Source organism: Engystomops pustulosus, chromosome 3 (genome assembly GCF_040894005.1).
Source record: "Engystomops pustulosus chromosome 3, aEngPut4.maternal, whole genome shotgun sequence".
Lineage (NCBI taxonomy): Eukaryota > Metazoa > Chordata > Amphibia > Anura > Leptodactylidae > Engystomops > Engystomops pustulosus.
Window position 1 is genome coordinate 13,482,482 of NC_092413.1, and position 24,962 is coordinate 13,507,443.

Below are 24,962 nucleotides of genomic sequence, written 5' to 3' on the forward strand. Positions count from 1 at the left end.
TAGCTGCATCCACGCCCATGATATATACCGACAACCGCGTCCACGCCCATGATATATACCGACAACCGCGTCCACGCCCATGATATATACCGACAACCGCGTCCACGCCCATGATATATACCGACAACCGCGTCCACGCCCATGATATATATCGACAACCGCATCCACGCCCATGATATATACCGACAACCGCATCCACGCCCATGATATATACCGACAACCGCGTCCACGCCCATGATATATACCGACAACCGCGTCCACGCCCATGATATATACCGACAACCGCGTCCACGCCCATGACATATACAGACAACCGCGTCCACGCCCATGACATATACCGACAACCGCGTCCACGCCCATGACATATACCGACAACCGCGTCCACGCCCATGATATATACCGACAACCGCGTCCACGCCCATGACATATACCGACAACCGCGTCCACGCCCATGATATATACCGACAACCGCGTCCACGCCCATGATATATACCGACAACCGCGTCCACGCCCATGATATATACCGACAACCGCGTCCACGCCCATGACATATACCGACAACCGCGTCCACGCCCATGACATATACCGACAACCGCGTCAACGCCCATGACATATACAGACAACCGCGTCCACGCCCATGATATATACCGACAACCGCGTCCACGCCCATGATATATACCGACAACCGCGTCCACGCCCATGATATATACCGACAACCGCGTCCACGCCCATGACATATACCGACAACCGCGTCCACGCCCATGATATATACCGACAACCGCGTCCACGCCCATGATATATACCGACAACCGCGTCCACGCCCATGATATATACCGACAACCGCGTCCACGCCCATGATATATACCGACAACTATATCCACCTCCATGATATATACTGACAACCGCGTCCCCGCCCATGATATATACCGACAACCGCGTCCACGCCCATGATATATACCGACAACCGCGTCCACGCCCATGATATATACCGACAACCGCGTCCACGCCCATGATATAGACTGACAACCGGATCCACGACCAAAATATAGTCGACCAATGTGTCCACCTCCTTTATATAGACCAGCGGTGGCACTCAGAGCCCTCTCTGTGGGCACCAGGGCCATCCCCCCAGCACAGAGTATCCCAGACAGGACTCACAGCATCCTCCTGCAGCCGGGACATGACATGCTCAGTGATATTTTAAAGCGACAGATCCTCGGCCGCTTTAAAGAAATGTCCGTAGTAGAGCCCCCCCAGGTTAAAGGGAACCTGTCAGCAGGGTCCTCATTTTCACTAAAGACAGGTTGTAGAAGCCCATGACACCTGCAGTGCACATCTGCCTCTTATAATCCTTTGCATTACAATATAATTGTGTGTTATAACTTACCTTCCACCCTGACAGAATCCTGGGGTAATCACTGGTCCCTGGTGACAGGTTCCCTTTAAAGAAATGTCCATAGTAGAGCCCTCTTTAATGAAAAGGCCACAGCAGAGCCCCCCTTTACAGAAATGGTCACAGCAGAGCCCCCCCTTTACAGAAATGGCCACAGCAGAGCCCCCCCTTTACAGAAATGGCCACAGCAGAGCCCCCCCTTTACAGAAATGGCCACAGCAGAGCCCCCCCTTTATAGAAATGGCCACAGCAGAGCCTCCCCCCCTTTACAGAAATGGCCACAGCAGAGCCTCCCCCCCTTTACAGAAATTGTCACAGCAGAGCCTCCCCCCCCCTTTACAGAAATGGTCACAGCAGAGCCCCCCCCTTCACAGAAATGTCCACAGCAGAGCCCCCCCTTTACAGAAATGTCCACAGCAGAGCCTCCCCCCCTTTACAGAAATGGCCACAGCAGAGCCCCCCCTTTATAGAAATGGCCACAGCAGAGCCTCCCCCCCTTTACAGAAATGGCCACAGCAGAGCCTCCCCCCCTTTACAGAAATTGTCACAGCAGAGCCTCCCCCCCTTTACAGAAATTGTCACAGCAGAGCCTCCCCCCCCTTTACAGAAATGGTCACAGCAGAGCCCCCCCCTTTACAGAAATGTCCACAGCAGAGCCCCCCCTTTACAGAAATGTCCACAGCAGAGCCTCCCCCCCTTTACAGAAATGGCCACAGCAGAGCCTCCCCCCCTTTACAGAAATGGCCACAGCAGAGCCCCCCCCCCTTTACAGAAATGGCCACAGCAGAGCCCCCCCCCCTTTACAGAAATGGCCACAGCAGAGCCCCCCCCCTTTACAGAAATGGCCACAGCAGAGCCCCCCCCCCTTTACAGAAATGGCCACAGCAGAGCCCCCCCCCTTTACAGAAATGGCCACAGCAGAGCCCCCCCTTTACAGAAATGTCCACAGCAGAGCCTCCCCCCCTTTACAGAAATGTCCACAGCAGAGCCTCCCCCCCTTTACATAAATGGTCACAGCAGAGCCCCGCCTTTACAGAAATGTCCACAGCAGAGCCCCGCCTTTACAGAAATGTCCACAACAGAGCCCCCCTTTACAGAAATGTCCACAGCAGAGCCCCCCTTTACAGAAATGGTCACAGCAGAGCCCCACCTTGAATACAATCAACAGTTTCCATGACAGTGATAGCTACTTACTGTTGGACATATTGGTTCATAAGGCTAATTCCCCCGTCACTCAGTCACCATTCCCTCGTTTTGGCAGCCAGTGGTTTTACAGGAAGTCAGATTCTTACAGTTTAACCCTTCATTTAACTCACTACAGCAATACCCCCATTCAATATTTGTAGGCCTCGGCCTGGTTTTGCTATACAGGAAGTATGCAGGGGCCTCCATTATTATGCTATGAATCTTGTTTTTAGAAAAAATTAAGGCCAAAGGTGGGCAAATATATATATGTATTAGAATATTGTTTTTATTAAAATTGGGTATATTTATCTCCATGGTAACAGACTACAATATATCCCTGTGTAGTCTGATCCTACAGTCACACCCTCTTCCTCGCTTCTTCTACATTTTGCCCAAAAGGTGTGACTACTAGGTTCAACACATCTGACTACAAAGGGTCTATTCGTAGTCTGTTACCATGGAGACACATATGTCTGTACACAAAGGCAACTGCAAGCACCAAACGGAGATATTTATAGCAAATAATCTTGCACAGGAGACGTGTGGTTCTAGCCTCTCTGTCTTGGAGTTTCAGAATATTTTAATACAATGTCGCCATTCAGACCCAGTCGTAGGGTCACATGACGTGTAGCATACTGTGCCGGGGATTGTCCTGCTTTACATATTATAACTTCTATTAAGCCATTGTGAGGTATAAGGGGTCATCTGTGTGCGTGAGAAGTGTTGCGATTACTGAAGGTCCCATCATCAGTTACTAACCCAGTCCTTAAAGGGGTTGGCCACTTTACCTCATGTTTTGTGTAATGTGTGTGTAAGTGTAGGGGGGGGGGGGCAGGATATGAGGTAATTTCCCAATATACATCTAGTAATAGTTCTGCGGCGCTTTCTTGACATGTAAAGTGAAGCCTCCTGTCTTTTACCTCATCAGCCAGACATTCCTGTCCATAAAATGGCCGCACATGGAGGGTCATGTGATCTGTGTAACTGACGATTGTTTATGGAGATGGAGATCACATGACCCTCCATGTGCGGCCATTTTATGGACAGGAATCTCTGGGCTGATGAGGTAAAAGACAGGAGGCTTCACTTTACACATCAAGAAAGCCGAGCAGAACTATTACTAGATGTATATTGGTAAATTACACATTACAAAAAAAAAGACATGAGGTAAAGTGGACAACCCCTTTAAAGGATCAAAACCCTAAGGCCGGCGCCACACAGGGCGCTTTGTCTGCGCTTGCAAACGCAGACAAAGTCGCGCCCACCGGGGCGGGCCTCGGCCCGATCGCATCGGCGTTTCTATGGAAACGCCTGCGATCGGGAACGAGCCGCCGGTGTTTTGCGTTAATTTAACGCAAAACACCGGCGGCTCGTTCCCGATCGCAGGCGTTTCCATAGAAACGCCGATGCGCGTGAAAAACGCACCATACAAGTCTATGGAGACGCATCAAAAACGCATCGCGCTCTGAGACACTTGCAAGTGCAATGCGTTTTTCACGCATAGAAAAGATAGAGCTCAGTCCTGGGTCCATTTCACACGCATTTTCTGCACGTGAAAAACGCATTGAAATTGCATTGAAAACGCGAGTGAAAAACTGAGACACTGAACAAACTCTGACTGAAAACTGATTGCACTCTGATGCACAATGTGCGTTTTTCGCTGACCAAACCCTGATCGCACCCGGATCAAACTCTGACGTGATCTGCAACGCAAGTGTGGAAGGGGCCTTAGTATAGAGAGTCAAGGTTTCAGCATTGTTCACCAGGGATTGCGCCATACATTTGGTAGTGGCTGAGCCTGGTATTGCAGCGAGGTAGGTACCTGTCTCTGAGATGTCCACTTTTCAGTCCATACTCTCTACACTCAGCTTCTTGGAGGGGGATTCCTTTACACGACTTTAGAGGATACAGAAAGAGCTGGGACACTTCCCCCACCCTCCGCAGCTGCTTCGTCCTTCTTTTCCTGGATAGATAGAGCCAGGCCAGGGTTATGGACACCCCCAGCCCCGCCGCCCACAGCAGGAGGGTGCGCTGCTTGCTGATGGTCTCCATAACCAAGTGCAGGACGGGCCCCTGACTAACGCCAAGTAACAGCACTAGATCCCTCCCAGAACTTGTGCAATGAAACATGTGAGCACCAAACGCTGAAAAACAAGATATTGGCTCCACTCCCGGTTGGAGAGACCTCGCCCCGGAGACCTGGGAAAAGTTAACTATTTCCATACATAATGTAGAGCAAAATCCACTCTACTATAAAGAGGACCTCTCACCACCTTCTCCAAACACCTTCTCATCCCAATTCCGAGATACTTGGAATTTTCTTTCTACAGGAGTAACCTATTCTGTCAAATGGGAGGAGTCAAGTCATCTACTCCTACCCAGTACCACCCGCCTGACAATAGAGAATCTAATTAACACACTTTCAATATGCTAATTACCTTCTCTACTATTATATTATGACTCCGTGATGGCAATTGTTTTGGTACCATGTGACAATAAGCCACACCCACTTCAGCCAGATTTGGAAACGTCTGCATATTTGCATTATTTAAAAAAATAAATAAAAATTTCACCAGACATTGAAAAAAATCCACTTTATTTACATCAACTGTACATCGGTAATTATTACAATGTACAAAGGGGCGGCGCAATATTTAAAGGGATAATAATCGACAAAACTTGGACCACGGAAACAAATATACAAAGTAAAATACTGATTATAGTAAAAGGGGCGGCGGCTTTAAGCGTAATGGGAGGGTATATACATGGGAGCCAGCCTGAAGCTGATTGGTTGCTTTCTTGTCTCCTCCTATGTCCCATAATGCATCAGTGCTCCAGAAATTTAAATGGCATGTCCTCCTCCTCCATAGACAGGGGAGGTGCCAGGTCTGATCCGCCCCAAATTATTTGCATGTAAACAGAGAAGTCACATTTTATCACATCTGAAATGTTTTTCATTGGCGTACTGTCTCCTGGTTCTTAGATTATTTGGACATTTTAGGTTAAAAATGAAGGAAATTCTGAAATGTATCAAAGTGTCATTTTACAACACAAATCAATAGAATAATGAAGGAAATTGCACATTCTGTCGATAGAAGCAATCATATAGTCATGGGGGAGGTCCTATCAATGATAATTTATCTATGCGTACACAATCATATAGTCATGGGGGCGGTCCTATCAGTGATCACAGTTATCTCTGCCTTCACAATCATATAGTCATGGGGGCGGTCCTATCAGTGATAAGTTATCTATGCGTTCACAGTCATATAGTCATGGGGGCGGTCCTATCAGTGATAACAGTTATCTCTGTGTTCACAGTCATATAGTCATGGGGGCGGGTCTATCAGTGATAACAGTTATTTCTGTGTTCACAGTCATATAGTCATGTGGGCGGTCCCTTCCGTGATAACAGTTATCACTGTGTTCAGTCATATAGTCATGTGGGCGGTCCCCTCAGTGATAACAGTTATCACTGTGTCCAGTCATATAGTCATGTGGGTGGTCCCATTAGTGATCAGTTATCTCTATGTTCACAGTCATATAGTCATGTGGGTTTGTATATACAGGTATTTAGTCATAGGGGCGGTTTTATAAGTGATGACAGCTACTTCTGTACTCCTAGTCATAAATGGAGGACGGTCAATCACGATAGGACCGCTGCCGTAAACTAGAAGACTGTGGTCATCTTCTTATATTTGCTACCCATGGCCTCCTTTATTCTAAAATCAACTTTTTAAATGATGCTCCAAATCCCAAATCCCCTGCATAGACACAGTCAAATGATTATGATGTCTGTCTGGACCTAGTGGTGGCTGTATATACAGTATGTAGTAATCTCCGGAGCTCCCTCTAGTGGTGGTTGTATGTACAGTATGTAGTAATCTCCTGAGGTCCCCGTAGTGGTCACTGTATATACAGTATCTAGTAATCTTCAGAGCTTCCCCTAGTGGTGGCTGTATATACAGTATGTAGTAATCTCCTAAGCTCCCCCTAGTGGTGGCTGTATATACAGTATGTAGTAATCTCCAGAGCTCCCCCTAGTGGTGGTTGTATGTAAAGTATGTAGTAATCTCCTGAGCTCCCCCTAGTGGTGGTGTATACACAGTATGTAGTAATCTCCTGAGCTCCCCCCAGTGGTGGCTGTATACACAGTATGTAGTAATCTCCTGAGCTCCCTCTAGTGGTGGTTGTATGTACAGTATGTAGTAATCTCCTGAGGTCCCCCTAGTGGTGACTGTATATACAGTATGTAGTAATCTCCTGAGGTCCCCCTAGTGGTGACTGTATATACAGTATCTAGTAATCTCCAGAGCTCCCCCCTAGTGGTGGCTGTATATACAGCATGCAGTAATCTCCAGAGCTTCCCCTAGTGGTGGCTGTATATACAGTATGTAGTAATCTCCTAAGCTCCCCCTAGTGGTGGCTGTATATACAGTATGTGGTAATCTCCTGAGCTCCCCCTAGTGGTGGTTGTATGTAAAGTATGTAGTAATCTCCTGAGCTCCCCCTAGTGGTGGTGTATACACAGTATGTAGTAATCTCCTGAGCTCCCCCCAGTGGTGGCTGTATACACAGTATGTAGTAATCTCCTGAGCTCCCTCTAGTGGTGGTTGTATGTACAGTATGTAGTAATCTCCTGAGGTCCCCCTAGTGGTGACTGTATATACAGTATGTAGTAATCTCCAGAGCTCCCCCCTAGTGGTGGCTGTATATACAGTATGCAGTAATCTCCAGAGCTTCCCCTAGTGGTGGCTGTATATACAGTATGTAGTAATCTCCTGAGCTCCCCCTAGTGGTGGCTATATATACAGTATGTAGTAATCTCCTGACCTCCTCCTAGTGGTGGCTGTATATACAGTATGTAGTAATCTCCTAAGCTCCCCCTAGTGGTGGCTGTATATACAGTATGTAGTAATCTCCAGAGCTCCCCCTAGTGGTGGTTGTATGTAAAGTATGTAGTAATCTCCTGAGCTCCCCCTAGTGGTGGTGTATACACAGTATGTAGTAATCTCCTGAGCTCCCCCTAGTGGTGGCTGTATATACAGTATGTAGTAATCTCCTAAAATCCCCCTAGTGGTGGCTGTATATACAGTATGTAGTAATCTCCTGAGCTCCTCCTAGTGGTAGTTGTATATACAGTATGTAGTAATCTCCTGAGCTCCTCCTAGTGGTGGCTGTATATACAGTATGTAGTAATCTCCTGAGCTCCCCCTAGTTGTGGCTGTATATACAGTATGTAGAAATCTCCTGAGCTCCCCATAGTGGTGACTGTATATACAGTATGTAATAATCTCCTGAGCTCCCCCTAGTGGTGGCTGTATATACAGTATGTAGTAATCTCCTGAGCTCCCCCTAGTGGTGGCTGTATATACAATAAGCTCCTGGGGTCCCCCTAGTGGTGGCTGTATATACAGTATGTAGTAATCTCCTGAGCTCCCCCTAGTGGTGGCTGTATATACAGTATGTAGTAATCTCCTGAGCTCCCCCTAGTGGTGGCTGTATATACAATAAGCTCCTGGGGTCCCCCTACTGGTGGCTACAGAATGTTAATTTGCAACTTTCTTTCTGTAAGGGATTTGGAGCTCTGTATCAGAAAAACTATAATCCTAAATGTGTTTTAAAACACATCAGTATTTCCATACGGTTTTCATCACAGCAGGAAGAACACATCGCCTTTAAATTTCCTTCATTTGTGATTATTACAATTCTGGGGGCTCCACCTGGTGTAGTGCAATGCACCATGGGACGAAGGTTTACAATTCACTAGTGATTCTCTAGTGAGTATTACACGCAGATAATGTGAATTACTAGTCACATATCGTCACATCTGTAAACATAAAAATACTCTGAATTATCTACATTCTGCTGACAAACTACTTAAAGGGATGTTACAGACCCCCATGTATGATCCAGAGAGGAAATCAGCTGTAAATAGTGTCTATATCTGGAGGACCCGGCACATCCACAGCCTAGAAAAATTGCCCATTGTCTTCAATGAACTGTATGTAATACTTCATCTCACCTGCGGGGGAGCTGCAGGGAAATTGAACACCTACTGCTTAGTAGTTCCACTGATTATGTTGGATTTTTCGTAATTTTAGTAAATCTTGTTAAATCCAAACAGGACCACGCCCCCAATTATCCTTACACGCTTTATGCTCCGCCTTGTACCCTCCTCTCGACAAATATTAAAATCTCCTCCCTCTTCTACTCCCTACTGTATCCTACACCTACATCTATCCCTCAGCGACATACTACCACCCTCTACCAAAAAATACACCCATCGCCTGCATTGAATACTATCTGTACTAAAAAACTTGGGGGCCACAAGAATGGATTTTATAAATTCGTAAAACAATGGCTGCCTGCAGCCACCACTAGGGGGAGCTCTATGTCACTCTAGTAGTCTTTTATATAGAGCTGTTGGCTGTCGCTCTCTGACATTGCGCGGGAGGCTACAGACCATTCCAGGCTGGGACTATTTCCGTAGCTACACTAATTTTCCCATTTATATAGTAACCTCCTGTAAGTAATCTATATGCCTTCTTAAAGGGGTCATCCCAACTCAACAACCCCCTATCACTATTTTGTCAGTGATCCTCTGATCAACCGCTCTGGAAAGAGAGTAACAGAGAGTAGCTTATACATTTTTCCTACAGTGGCCTCTACAGGGTGATTGTGGTATTACATCTCCACTATTAAAATGAATGGACGCCATGTAATGGGTCGATGTGCAGAGTCCTCCAGAGTGGGAGCCGATCCTTGAAGGAGCCTTTCTATTTAATAGTGACGTCTATATAGAATTAATTGATCAGTTCTTGAGTGGCCCCTGCAGTGGGCTTGTCAAATATTTTTTTTTAGAATCAATATGGCCGCCATCACAGCTCTTAAAGGGGTCAGACAACTTTCCTGGACCCACAGTGGCACTTTTACCGAGTAATGCCCTGATGCAGTTACTACTGTTGTATCTACTATGTTATTCTTGACTCTAGGAAAGTTTATGGATAATCCCTTTAAGAGCTGTCATGGCGGCCATATTGGTTGTCGCTCCGTTAATGCAGAATTTATGGTAAGGTTGTAAAATGAGAAAGGCTCAAAGTCACAATTTCCAGTTCCAGACTCTTCATGAGTTTAGCAGCTGCTGTCCAATGGTAAGAGCCTCCAGTGTGATCCCTCCCCTTGGACTCACTCCATGTTCCTCCCCCGAGGTTCTGTATCATGTGACCTCCACTCTTTGGTTCTTTTTTTACCATGTGACTAGTTTTGCATGAAATGTTAGGACACAAATTTTCAGCACTGGATTAGCGCGCCGCCGAGAGCACAACTGTAGATACCCCGAAGGGGGCGACGTAGGCACTGGCCAATCCCTGCAGTCCAATTATCAGGTAGCGGCAGCCGCTTCTTACGGCTTTCCCCACGTTCTGGGAAAAAAAAAAAGTAGAAAAAAACACATCAATTGACATTGCAGAACTAAAATGGCTATGAAGAAAATCAATGCAGAGTGCACAGAGCACAGCAGTGTGAGGACACCCACCCAGAAGTTACAATCCTGGAATATATATCCATACATCACTGTCCTGCTGCCACTAACTACATACACAATGGTCTGATTACACATCTCCCCGGACACAAAACCTAACACTGGCCGCTGAGAGCACAGAGCTCAGCAGTGTGAGGACTAAGACAAAGGAATGATTACAGCAGTGTGGGGGACATGCCCCCAGTAGAATCTAGGAATATAAATCCATATTTCACAGTCCTGCTGCTACTAACAACATACATAAAGGAATGACTACACATCTCTCCAGGGACAATACCTCACACTGGCTGCAGAGAGCACAGAGCACAGCAGTGTGAGGACACCCACCCAGAAGTTACAATCCTGGAATATAAATCCATATATTGCAGTCCTGCTGCTACTAACAACATATGCAAAGGTCTGATTCCACATCTCTCCGGAGACAAAACCTAACACTGTCTGCAGAGAGCAGAGAGCACAGCAGTGTGAGGACACAATCCAGGAATATAAATACATATATCACAGTCCTACTGCTACTAACAACATACACAAAGGAATGATTACACATCTCTCCAGGGACAATACCAAATACTGGCTGCAGAGAGCACAGAGCACAGCAGTGTGAGGACACCCACCCAGAAGTTACAATCCTGGAATATAAACCCATATATTGCAGTCTGGCTGCTACTAACAACATATACGAAGGTCTGATTACACATCTCTCCGGAGACAAAACCTAACACTGCAGAGAGCACAGAGCACAGCAGTGTTAGGATCTCCCTAGTAGAATCCTGGAATATAAATCCATATATCACTGTCCTGCTGCTACTAACAACATACACAAAGGTCTGACTATATACAGTGAGAACTAGAATTGTGTATACAGGATATTTGGTTGTGATTGTGGTAGATATGTTGGGCGATGCTGATGTCACAGTTCACATGAGGTTATTGGTCAATGTCTAAAGTTCAATCATTTGTGTTGTGAAGGTAATAAAGCCGCACATCTGGTATTACACAATGGTGGATGGAGAAATAATAATCACAGATCGTGTGGACATCCTAGTGGCCGCCATATTGATCTTTGTACTGCCGAGGTCAGAATGGGCCCCATTATAATTCTGTGATATGTCCGGGTCTGGTGTTATATAATAGGCCGACAATCATAGGCTCTTAATAAGATCCATAGAGTTTATTGCTATGCTTTAAGACCACTTAAAAAAAGCACAAAGACATAAAATGTGCTGATCCAGACCCCCCAAAAATAGAGGTGGCTGAAGACTCAACCCCAATAAGGTCCAGGTAGGGACCTGAATCTAACACACAGGCGCCCCTGACGAAGCCTTAAGCTGGTGCCACACGTAGCGCTTTGTCTGCGCTTGCAAATGCAGACAAAGTCGCGCGATTGGGAACGAGCCGCCGGTGTTCTGCGTTAATATAACGAAAAACACCGGCGGCTCGTTCCCGATCGCAGGCGTTTCCAGTGAAACGCCGATGCCATCGGGCCGAGGCCCGGCCCGGTGGGTGCGGCTTTGTCTGCGTTTGCAAGCGCAGACAAAGCACCACATCTGACATCACCCTTAGGTGTGCGTGGATGTGTAAATTAAATGTATACATTTTACGTGTATGTAAGGTGCTGTAACATACACTACGGCTCAACTTTGGCGCCACTTTCCGTATTTTTGAAAGAAAAGCACATATTCGGTCAATGAAGCTAACATTAAATAAATGATAAATCCCCTCTATACATTGTACTGTGGTAGATGATGAGTCTAGCTGCAATCATCTGGTTTTTAATGCAATATATAGATATATACATAGGTGGATATAGGCGCATTTCCAACAGCCACCAGTCCAGTGGTTTAATGTCACATTGGGGCTTATTTACTAAGGGTCCGCGGACGCACTTTTGTTGGACTTTCCGACGTTTTTGGGTTTTGTGCGGCTGTGACAGGTATTTAACAGGGGATTGTGTCGCACGCAATCAGATTTTGGCGCTATCGTGCTACTTTCATGCAACAGAAATGGGGGGGGGGGCAGGGGCGGTGCTGATTCGGACTGAGCGCGGGATTTAACTTTTAAATTGTGTCGCAAGACAATGTACTTACGTGCACCAGGAAGAAGAAGGTGATCTCCGGTGGACCTGAGCGTGGAAGCAAAATATGCAGGATCTCGGGCGCATGACCTTAGTGACCCCCCACACAGCGCATTATACACGGACAATGCACTTTCTGTAAACTCCTCCAGACGGGTAAGTAAATGAGCCCCCATGTGTTAGCTCTCTGTGTAAGATGGCGAATTTATGTTTAGAAAACTCTTGTTCAGATATGCTAGCACAGCTGAAAACAGTTTGGCTGATTAGAGAACAATAACCCGCCAAACGCCAGTGTCACCCTCTACAGTGAAGAGGCGACTCCAGGATGCGGCCTTCAGGGGAGAGGGGCAAAGAAAAAGCCAAATCTGAGACTGACGAATAAAAGGAAAAGATTAATATGGGCAAAAGAACAGACATTGGACAGAGGAAGATTGGAAAAAAGTGTTATGGACGGACAAATCTAAGTCTAAAGTGTTTGGATCACACAGAAGAACATTTGTGAGATGCTGGAAGACACCAGATGCCATATGTCACATGGTGGAGGTCATGTGATGGTGGAGGTCATGTGATGGTGGGGGTCATGTGATGGTGGAGGACATGTAATAGGTGAGGTCATGTGATGGTGGAGGTCATGTGATGGTGGGGGTCATGTGATGGTGGAGGACATGTGATGGTGGGGGTCATGTGATGGTGGAGGACATGTGATGGTGGAGGTCATGTGATGGTGTAGGGCATGTGATGGTGGAGGTCATGTGATGGTGGGGGTCATGTGATGGTGGGGGTCATGTGATGGTGGGGGTCATGTGATGGTGGGGGTCATGTGATGGTGGAGGTCATGTGATGGTGGAGGACATGTGATGGTGGGGGTCATGTGATGGTGGGGGTGCGTGATGGTGGGGGTCATGTGATGGTGGAGGACATGTGATGGTGGGGGTCATGTGATGGTGGAGGTCATGTGATGGTGGAGGTCATGTGATGGTGGAGGTCATGTGATGGTGGAGGACATGTGATGGTGGAGGTCATGTGATAGTGTAGGGCATGTGATGGTGGAGGTCATGTGATAGTGTAGGGCATGTGATGGTCTGGGGTAAAGGGGGAGATTTGTACAAGGTCAAAGGAGCCCAATGACCCAAAGCTCCTCCCAGGATCTATTTCGGTAAGAAGCAGCAGCTAGTATCTATCTGTCATGGAGCGGCCGCCCAGTCACCAGATCTCCATTGAGATTATTGAGCTCTTGTGGGAGGAGCTTCACCTTATGGAAAGCAAAAAGTGCCCATCAAGCCAATACAACTTGTGGGAGGGGCTTCTAGAAGCATGGGAGGGGGGGATGTCTCCAGATTACCTCAGCAAATTACCAACTAGAGGCCAAAGGTCAACAAGGCTGGGATTACAGCAAAGGGAATATTTTCTGATGATGGCAAAGTGTGAAGGAAATTATTATTTAAAAAAAAAAATATTTCAAACTTTGTCAATGTCTGGACTATATTTTCTATTCACTTTGCAACTCATTTAAAAAATCAAAGTAGGAGCTTTCATGTAAAGCATTAAATTGTGTGGTTGACCCCAAAATTTTGAGCGGGAGTGTATGTGTGTAATGTGTACATTTATGTGTGTATATAAGGTGTACATGTATGATGTAACATATAGGTGTGTAATGTGTACATTTATGTGTGTGTATAAGGTGTCATGTATGATGTAACATATAGGTGTGTAATGTGTACATTTATGTGTGTGTGTATAAGGTGTACATGTATTAAGTAACATATGTGTGTAATGTGTACATTTATGTGTGTATATAAGGAGTACATGTATGATGTAACATATAGGTGTGTAATGTGCACATTTATGTGTGTATATAAGGAGTACATGTATGATGTAACATATAGGTGTGTAATGTGTACATTTATGTGTGTATATAAGGAGTACATGTATTATGTAACATATAGGTGTGTAATGTGTACATTTATGTGTGAATATAAGGAGTACATGTATTATGTAACATATAGGTGTGTAATGTGTACATTTATGTGTGTATATAAGGAGTACATATATGATGTAACATATAGGTGTGTAATGTGTACATTTGTGTGTGTGTATAAGGTGTACATGTATGATGTAACATATAGGTGTGTAATGTGTACATTTATGTGTGTGTATAAGGTGTACATGTATTAAGTAACATATAGGTGTGTAATGTGTACATTTATGTGTGTGTATAAGGTGTACATGTATGATGTAACATATAGGTGTGTAATGTGTACATTTATGTGTGTATATAAGGTGTACATGTATGATGTAACATATAGGTGTGTAATGTGTACATTTATGTGTGTGCATAAGGTGTCATGTATGATGTAACATATAGGTGTGTAATGTGTACATTTATGTGTGTGTGTATAAGGTGTACATGTATTAAGTAACATATGTGTGTAATGTGTACATTTATGTGTGTATATAAGGTGTACATGTATGATGTAACCTATAGGTGTGTAATGTGCACATTTATGTGTGTATATAAGGTGTACATGTATTATGTAAGATATAGGTGTGTAATGTGTACATTTATGTGTGTATATAAGGAGTACATGTATGATGTAACATATAGGTGTGTAATGTGTACATTTATGTGTGTATATAAGGAGTACATGTATGATGTAACATATAGGTGTGTAATGTGTACATTTATGTGTATATAAGGTGTACATGTATGATGTAACATATAGGTGTGTAATGTGTACATTTATGTGTGTATATAAGGAGTACATGTATGATGTAACATATAGGTGTGTAATGTGTACATTTGTGTGTGTGTATAAGGTGTACATGTATTATGTAACATATAGGTGTGTAATGTGTACATTTATGTGTGCATATAAGGTGTACATGTATGATGTAACATATAGGTGTGTAATGTGTACATTTATGTGTGCATATAAGGTGTACATGTATGATGTAACATATAGGTGTGTAATGTGTACATTTATGTGTGTGTATAAGGTGTACATGTATGATGTAACATATAGGTGTGTAATGTGTACATTTATGTGTGCATATAAGGTGTACATGTATGATGTAACATATAGGTGTGTAATGTGTACATTTATGTGTGTGTATATAAGGAGTACATGTATGATGTAACATATAGGTATGTAATGTGCACATTTATGTGTGTATATAAGGACTACATGTATGATGTAACATATAGGTGTGTAATGTGTACATTTATGTGTGTGTATAAGGTGTACATGTATGATGTAACATATAGGTGTGTAATGTGCACATTTATGTGTGTATATAAGGTGTACATGTATGATGTAACATATAGGTGTGTAATGTGTACATTTATGTGTGTATATAAGGAGTACATGTATGATGTAACATATAGGTGTGTAATGTGTACATTTATGTGTATATAAGGTGTACATGTATGATGTAACATATAGGTGTGTAATGTGTACATTTATGTGTGTATACAAGGAGTACATGTATTATGTAACATATAGGTGTGTAATGTGTACATTTATGTGTATATAAGGTGTACATATATGCTGTAACATATAAGTGTGTAATGTATTCATTTATGTGTGTATATAAGGTGTACATGTATGATGTAACATATAGGTGTGTAATGTGTACATTTATGTGTGTGTATATAAGGAGTACATGTATGATGTAACATATAGGTGTGTAATGTGCACATTTATGTGTGTATATAAGGACTACATGTATGATGTAACATATAGGTGTGTAATGTGCACATTTATGTGTGTATATAAGGTGTACATGTATGATGTAACATATAGGTGTGTAATGTGTACATGTATGTGTGTATATAAGGTGTACATGTATGATGTAACATATAGGTGTGTAATGTGTACATTTGTGTGTGTGTATAAGGTGTACATGTATGATGTAACATATAGGTGTGTAATGTGTACATTTATGTGTGTGTATAAGGTGTACATGTATTAAGTAACATATAGGTGTGTAATGTGTACATTTATGTGTGTGTATAAGGTGTACATGTATGATGTAACATATATGTGTGTAATGTGTACATTTATGTGTGTATATAAGGTGTACATGTATGATGTAACATATAGGTGTGTAATGTGTACATTTATGTGTGTGCATAAGGTGTCATGTATGATGTAACATATAGGTGTGTAATGTGTACATTTATGTGTGTGTGTATAAGGTGTACATGTATTAAGTAACATATGTGTGTAATGTGTACATTTATGTGTGTATATAAGGAGTACATGTATGATGTAACATATAGGTGTGTAATGTGCACATTTATGTGTGTATATAAGGACTACATGTATGATGTAACATATAGGTGTGTAATGTGCACATTTATGTGTGTATATAAGGTGTACATGTATGATGTAACATATAGGTGTGTAATGTGTACATTTATGTGTGTGTATAAGGTGTACACGTATGATGTAACATATAGGTGTGTAATGTGCACATTTATGTGTGTATATAAGGTGTACATGTATGATGTAACATATAGGTGTGTAATGTGTACATTTATGTGTGTATATAAGGAGTACATGTATGATGTAACATATAGGTGTGTAATGTGTACATTTATGTGTGTATATAAGGAGTACATGTATTATGTAACATATAAGCGTGTAATGTGTACATTTATGTGTGTGTATAAGGTGTACATGTATTATGTAACATATAGGTGTGTAATGTGTACATTTATGTGTGTATATAAGGAGTACATGTATTATGTAACATATAGGTGTGTAATGTGTACATTTATGTGTATATAAGGTGTACATGTATGATGTAACATATAGGTGTGTAATGTGTACATTTATGTGTGTATATAAGGAGTACATGTATGATGTAACATATAGGTGTGTAATGTGTACATTTGTGTGTATAAGGTGTACATGTATGATGTAACATATAGGTGTGTAATGTGTACATTTATGTGTGTGTATAAGGTGTACATGTATGATGTAACATATAGGTGTGTAATGTGTACATTTATGTGTGTGTATAAGGTGTACATGTATGATGTAACATATAGGTGTGTAATGTGTACATTTATGTGTGTGTATAAGGTGTACATGTATGATGTAACATATAGGTGTGTAATGTGTACATTTATGTGTGTATATAAGGTGTACATGTATTAAGTAACATATAGGTGTGTAATGTGTACATTTATGTGTGTGTATAAGGTGTACATGTATGATGTAACATATCAGTGTGTAATGTGTACATTTATGTGTGTATATAAGGAGTACATGTATGATGTAACATATAGGTGTGTAATGTGTACATTTATGTGTGTATATAAGGAGTACATGTATTATGTAACATATAGGTGTGTAATGTGTACATTTATGTGTGCATATAAGGTGTACATGTATGATGTGACATATAGGTGTGTAATGTGTACATTTATGTGTGTGTATAAGGTGTACATATATGCTGTAACATATAAGTGTGTAATGTGTTCATTTATGTGTGTGTATAAGGTGTACATGTATGATGTAACATATAGGTGTGTAATGTGCACATTTATGTGTGCATATAAGGAGTACATGTATGATGTAACATATAGGTGTGTAATGTGTACATTTATGTGTGTGTATAAGGTGTATAAGTATGATGTAACATATAGGTGTGTAATGTGTACATTTATATGTGTATATAAGGAGTACATGTATTAAGTAACATATAGGTGTGTAATGTGTACATTTATGTGTGTGTATAAGGTGTACATGTATGATGTAACATATCAGTGTGTAATGTGTACATTTATGTGTGTATATAAGGAGTACATGTATGATGTAACATATAGGTGTGTAATGTGTACATTTATGTGTGTATATAAGGAGTACATGTATTATGTAACATATAGGTGTGTAATGTGTACATTTATGTGTGCATATAAGGTGTACATGTATGATGTAACATATAGGTGTGTAATGTGTACATTTATGTGTGCATATAAGGAGTACATGTATTATGTAACATATAGGTGTGTAATGTGTACATTTATGTGTGCATATAAGGTGTACATGTATGATGTAACATATAGGTGTGTAATGTGTACATTTATATGTGTGTATAAGGTGTACATATATGCTGTAACATATAAGTGTGTAATGTGTTCATTTATGTGTGTATATAAGGTGTACATGTATGATGTAACATATAGGTGTGTAATGTGTACATTTATGTGTGTATATAAGGTGTACATGTATGATGTAACATATAAGTGTGTAATGTGTACATTTATGTGTGTATAAGGTGTACATGTATGATGTAACATATAGGTGTGTAATGTGTACATTTATGTGTGTGTATAAGGTGTACATGTATGATGTAACATATAGGTGTGTAATGTGTACATTTATGTGTGTGTATAAGGTGTACATGTATGATGTAACATATAAGTGTGTAATGTGTTCATTTATGTGTGTATATAAGGTGTACATGTATGATGTAACATATAGGTGTGTAATGTGTACATTTATGTGTGTATAAGGTGTACATGTATGATGTAACATATAGGTGTGTAATGTGTACATTTATGTGTGTATATAAGGTGTACATGTATGATGTAACATATAGGTTTGTAATGTGTACATGTATGTGTGTGTATAAGGTGTACATGTATGATGTAACATATAAGTGTGTAATGTATTCATTTATGTGTATGTAAGGTGCACATGTGCTGTTACATAAGTGTGTGGTGTATGTCAAATCTTTCCCAGGAGGGTCGGCTCAGGGGACTGGACTATGAACCATCAGTACATTGGATCACAGCCGTGAACCCACATCTTGTAGGGCAAAAGAGCCAAGTCCCCGCGCGGATCACATGGTGACAACACTGGACAAACGCAGGAAGAATTTTTATTACCGTCGCAGATGAAAACAGGAAATGACTGTCTCCTCCACTATCAGCTAAACCTTTAAGGGTATGTGATGATAGAATTTAAAGGGGGTTTCCAGCTTTGAGATAGTGATGACCTGAATATAAGGTGGGTCATCAATATCAGAACAGAGGATCTCACTGCTCAGCCGGTTCCTCTGGGTCCAGAGAACAAAGCCACAAGAACAGCTCCACTCTCTGTGTAGTGGCTGAGCTGTGTTACTGCAGTTCAGCTCCTATTTATTTTAATGAGAACAGACCTGCAATTACCCAGAGCCTCCACTACATAGAGAATGGAGCTGTTTTCCCAGCTCTGTTCACTGTATTGGTTTTAGCGCCAGCAATCTTACATTGACCCACCTTCCCCATTAGGTCATTTTTGTGGACCACCCCTTTAAAGGAAATATACCACCAGGATAAAGAATTGTAAACCAAGCACACTGACATACTGGTGAGTGCCCCCTCTGGTAAGTTCTGCTTTTCTTTTAGCTTCTTAGGACCTTATTTTTACAAGAAAAGGTATGCAAATGAGCCTCCGGTGCTCGAGACTCTATAGATGCCAATGGAGCTTGGAGCCCCGAAGGCTCATCTGCATAATTTTTAAAACCTCTTTTTCTTAAAAACAAAGGCATATGAAGCTACAAGAAGAGCAGATCCTGCCAGAGGGGGCGCACACCAGTATGTCAGTGTGCTTGGTTTACAATCCATCATCCTGGTGGTAGATTTCCTTTAAATCACCATAACAAAATAAGGGGGCGCTGCTATCACTGTGATCATTGCTTTCTGGCAATGCTGAAAATCTCTATTGTTGTTTACACCCCCAGGACTCAAGAAATTCCCCCAATGCTCAGGCCTCATCATGGTACAGCAGAACCCAAAACCCGTCAATTATAGACCCCAATAATGTTTTACTTCAACATAATCATATTGGGGCCTGTGAGCCCCCATCGAGCTGCTGGCGGACTACAAATCCAAGCATGGCCTCTATGTAGCAGATGTAGCAGAGCTGAGGTTGTTATTTAGCTTTTTATTAAGACACAAACATTGACGCCTTCTGAGTGGTTATAACCCAGGAGGATCATCTGCAGTCCTATGTAAGAGCACATTACAAACCCATTGCTACTATGTATATACACAGCATACATGGCTTCACTATTACATTGCAGAAGGTCCATCTGCAGTCCTATGTAAGGCCACATTACAAACCCAGTGCTACTATGTATATACACAGCATACATGGCTTCACTATTACATTGCAGAAGGTTCATCTGCAGTCCTATGTAAGGCCACATTACAAACCCAGTGCTACTATGTATATACACAGCATACATGGCTTCACTATTACATTGCAGGAGGTTCATCTGCAGTCCTATGTAAGGCCACATTACAAACCCAGTGCTACTATGTATATACACAGCATACATGGCTTCACTATTACATTGCAGGAGGTTCATCTGCAGTCCTATGTAAGGCCACATTACAAACCCAGTGCTACTACGTCTGTACACAGCATACATGGCTTCACTATTACATTGCAGGAGGTCCATCTGCAGTCCTATGTAAGGCCACATTACAAACCCAGTGCTACTATGTATATACACAGCATACATGGCTTCACTATTACATTGCAGGAGGTTCATCTGCAGTCCTATGTAAGGCCACATTACAAACCCAGTGTTACTATGTCTCTAGGAGTTTTATCTGCAGTCCTATATAAGACTCCATGTGCAACATAACAAACCCATCTCTACTACATCTTTTCATAGGTAAGTTGTTGCTAATTGTGGGGTCTGTACCGGCCACTTATTGGAGGACGACTATTCCAAAGATTGTGGTGGTTTATTACTGATGTAGCAGAGCTGGGTTTGTGATTTCGTTATCCGGTATGCATTGTACTACATCTGTAAAATTTTGTTCTAGTTGTTGGGTCTATAGTCACTGTCGGACCTGTCTGGAGGACGACTATTCTACTAGTCCAAGGATTTTGGCTTGGTATTAGCGGTGCGGTTGTGTACGCAGATGTAGCAGAGATGGGTTTGTGATTTCTAATCCAGTATGCATTGTACTACAGTAAAATTGGTGCTAGTTGTTGGGTCTGTAGTCACTATCGGATCTATCTGGAGGACGACTATTCTACTATTCCAGGTATTTTGGATCTGTAGTTGTCATACAGTGGTGTATACAGATGTAGCAGAGCTGGTTTTGTGATTTTGTTACTGGGGTGGGTTCGCTATTGTATTGCAAGAGTTTTCTTTACAGTCCTCTATGTGCAACATAACAAACCCGGCTCTACTACATCCGTACACAGTGCATTTATTGTAAGTTGTGAAGTCTATAGTCACTGTCGGACCTACCTGGAGGACGACTATTCAACTAGTCCAAGGATTTTGGATCAGTAGTAGTCGTACAGTGTGGTATACATATGTACCAGAACTGGTTTTGTGATTTTGTTATTCGGGTGGGTTCGCTATTGTATTGCAAGAGTTTTATTTACAGTCCTCTATGTGCAACATAACAAACCCGGCTCTACTACATCCGTACAAAATGCATTTATTGTAAGTTTTTGGGTCTATAGTCACCATCTGACCTATCTGGGGGACTACTATTCCAAGGATTTTGGATCAGTAGTAGTCATACGGTTGTGTGTACAGATGTAGCAGAGCTGTGTTTGTCATTGCCCATATTGATACTATATGATGATTTTGGATCAGTAGTAGTCGTGCGGTTGTGTATACAGATGTAGCAGAGCTGGGTTTGTCATTGCACCTATTTATACTATATGATGATTTTTGGTATGATGATACATCAGGACAGGGTGATCTGCCCCCGGTCACCTCTCACCTTGGCATACTTCTTGACTTTCTGCTTCCTCTTGTACTTCTTGTCCTCCTTGGTCTCCGCCTCGTCCACATTGTCCTCCAGGGGCTCATACCTGTCCGGCAGGGGGGACAGGTGAACCTTCTTGCTGTTCTTGCCTTTCTTCTTCTTCTTCTTGGAGGATTTGCTTGGCTCTGCAGCCTCCATGAGCTCTGTGGCCCCTTCTTCTGACTCCTTCTGCCCCTGCCCCTGCTCTGGCTGCATCTTCCTGTACTTGTTCTTCTTCCTGCCCCTGATTTTGGATCGGCCTGCCATGTTCAGGATCCTGGTGACTGCTCTGAACAGGTAAATCCAGTAAATAACCCACTTGGACTTTGCTTCCTATATGATTACAGCTGAGGAATGTCACTGCAGCAGCAGCACTGCCCCTGGCGGCGCCTTCAGGTACTCCGGCTATTATTTCCTATGGCGCAGCTTGTCTGCGCTCTCGCGCTCGCCATCTAGTGGTGGTTTTGGAATACTACAGCGCCTATTACTTCCTATAGCGCAGGAGTGTCACTGCTCTAGCGCGCCACCTGCTGGCAGCTTATGAGAACTGCAGTTATTTCCTCTTTTGGCTGCTATCCCACCCTTTGTTTAGGGGCACATCAGGGGGTCCTGCCGCCCATTGTTTCCTGAAACTTGGTTTATTTGCTTGGCTTCATGCAGGATGTCCCCCTCCCCGGCCCTCCGGATTGTTCTACTATAATCCCATCACTGTAAATGTACAGTACAGATGGCGGATACAATGGCGGCTAAAAATAACGAACTTCCTGTGAAAAATGCTCAAATTTTCGATAATTTGCTTTTTGAATTGATGTCACTTTACAGGGACAATAGTGATTGTTGCCATTTTTTGGGAAGTGGACTGAAATTTGGTGGGACCCATATACGGCACCTGTACCGCCAACACCCGTAATGTTATATGGATCCGATGTACCTTCGGGGGGGGGTCCCAATACTGGGTTCCCCATCAACGCTTTGGTGCAAGGTGCACCCAGAGTCACCACTAGAGCAAGGAAGATTACCATTGAAACGATGTCCAAGTCTCCATTGCTCCATATACAATGTATAGGGATAGAGTTAAAGGGGGTCTCCCAGCTCCCAAATCCCCCCACCAGAATAAAGAGCATCATGTAGGGGATGTCATAAGCTTTCCAGAAATATATTCACTGTTTCTCTGCGATCAGCTGTTTCAGAGAAAATGACGTTTTTACCTTTATGCAAATGAGCTTCTGGGTGCACCAGGGGCGGAGACACATCTGCTGATACACCCGTTTTTTTCTCTCTAAGCCCTTTGCCTTTAGGGATATCAATCGTTGTGTAATAGGATGGCGCTAGGCAGTGTAAACAGAAGAAAATGACGTTCTGGTAGTCACAGCTCCGCCCCCTGCCGCACCGAGAACCTTATTTGCATAAAGATAAAAACTGAATTTTCTCTAAAATGATAGATGACTGGGGAGCGGGAAAGATGTGTCTGGAATTCTCATACGCTGCCCTATACAATGCTGGTTTTAGTTGTGGGGTGAGAGGGGAACTGGTAGAATCCCTTTAAGAGATAGTTTGCTTTGCTTGAGTCCTAAAATTTTTTGGGGGAGGGTCCATGGTCTGTAACTTCAGTGGGGAACTAAAACCACATTGTATATAGTGCTATAATTTGGGATGTGAATGGGCAATCATTAGATCCAGATTATTGCTGAGTATGGCGGTGTAGTATGAGCACTGTATGGCGGTTTATTATGACAAATCTGTCTGCAGCGTACAAGCCCAGGTGGGATAGGTGATACAGAACCAGCACTGTATCACATATGGATCCTATACTTGTATGCTGGAGACAGTTTTGTCACATTAAACCGCCATATAGTGCTCATGCTACACCGCCATACTCTGTAATGAAAGCTGTGGCTCTCCAGGAGTTAATCCATAACACGAAACGCCAGCCGCCACGGGATATAATCCCATCAATGGCTCCTTGTGACCCCCTCCTGATGCCGCTCACATCCAGGATGTACAGCAATGGTGTAATCCATCTCCTACCCCCCCTCCAGACATCACATGATACACGTGTGACGCGCCTGCAGGGGGGCGCCGGAGAGCATCCTGTATGCAGAATGGAAATGAATTCTAGGCCACATGATGATAACTATACGCTCCTGGCCTTAGGGTCAACATCTGTGGCAACTGAAAGGTAGCAAAGACAACTGTCAGCGCAGCCATGCATGCATGTGTGCTGGGGGGTTCATGGGAGTAGCTGTTGGGTAGCTTCACTTGTTTTAGTATTGGTGCAAGTCCACCTTTTGTTAGGCTGTCAGGACGTCCATGCTGGAGGCAGCTCAGTGCTCAAGCTGAATCACCTAAGGATAGAATCTCATCTGTCAAATTACATCAGGTTCTGTGATTTACAAAAGTAAACTTAAAGGCACTAATGTGATATGAAAGATGAGATTCCTCTCTTTAATATGACACCAGCAGCATGTTTCTAGGTGCTATGGAACAGAAAATACAGGCTTCTGAAGTGACCCTCCCCTGAGACTCATCTCAGGTAAAATATGACTCTTCTCTGCTCATTGTCACATAACTTTGGGGGATATTTCTTATAGGATGAGATTTCACATAAAAGGGAATTCTAGAAAGGACATTTTATACCCTACCTGAGGGGGCTGGGACTTTAGCTCTTTTCCACCATGCACTGTACTATTACGGTGCATCGCAGGGTTGGGTGTATGGAGAAGGCTCATTGGCAGGGTGGGTGTTTGCAGCATATTGCAGCAAACACCCACCGGTAACACCTGTTGTCGGTGCTGGCACCAATTACGGGTGTAAACCATGTAAATGTCTCAGGCATGCATGCTGTCATCTTTGATTTGATCGTCAAAATGAGGTCATCAGGGGTGTGGCCATCAGTTACTATGACAGCTAGGAGTCTATGCTAGCCTCCCAGGCCTATCATTCAGCCTGATCTCTAAGATTAGAGATCATTAGTAAAACTGCCATATAC

The 24,962-nt window shown here is 43.0% G+C and overlaps 2 protein-coding genes across 3 annotated transcripts in view; both read right to left on the reverse strand.

Annotated features, from left to right (window-relative positions):
* LOC140120996 (mitochondrial amidoxime-reducing component 1-like) overlaps window positions 1–4,694 on the reverse strand; it is a 42,526-nt gene extending 37,832 nt beyond the window's left edge. Inside the window, exon 1 of one of the 2 annotated variants that reach the window (XM_072140094.1) lies at window positions 4,401–4,694. In XM_072140094.1, coding sequence (XP_071996195.1) covers window positions 4,401–4,630 — 230 coding nt within the window. In that variant the 5' untranslated portion in view covers window positions 4,631–4,694. The remainder of the gene's footprint in view (window positions 1–4,400) is intronic. The other variant, XM_072140093.1, reaches the window with a different exon arrangement.
* Window positions 4,695–5,157: 463 nt separating this feature from the next.
* On the reverse strand, window positions 5,158–22,328 carry C3H1orf115 (chromosome 3 C1orf115 homolog). Its single transcript, XM_072140095.1, has 2 exons — window positions 21,950–22,328; window positions 5,158–10,002 (listed from the first exon to the last, which is right to left on the reverse strand). Exons 1-2 carry the CDS (start codon window positions 22,238–22,240, stop codon window positions 9,883–9,885), a joined length of 411 nt encoding a protein of 136 aa, XP_071996196.1. The 5' UTR covers window positions 22,241–22,328; the 3' UTR covers window positions 5,158–9,882.
* Window positions 22,329–24,962: the final 2,634 nt, after the last annotated feature.

Coding starts and splice junctions, on each gene's coding strand:
- C3H1orf115 (XM_072140095.1), bottom strand. CDS start 22,240: ATGGCAGGCCGATCCAAAATCAGGGGCAGGAAGAAGAACAAGTACAGG. Junction 10,003..21,949: donor AAGTCAAGAAGTATGCCAAG/GTGAGAGGTGAC, acceptor TTTTTTTCCCAG/AACGTGGGGAAAGCCGTAAG.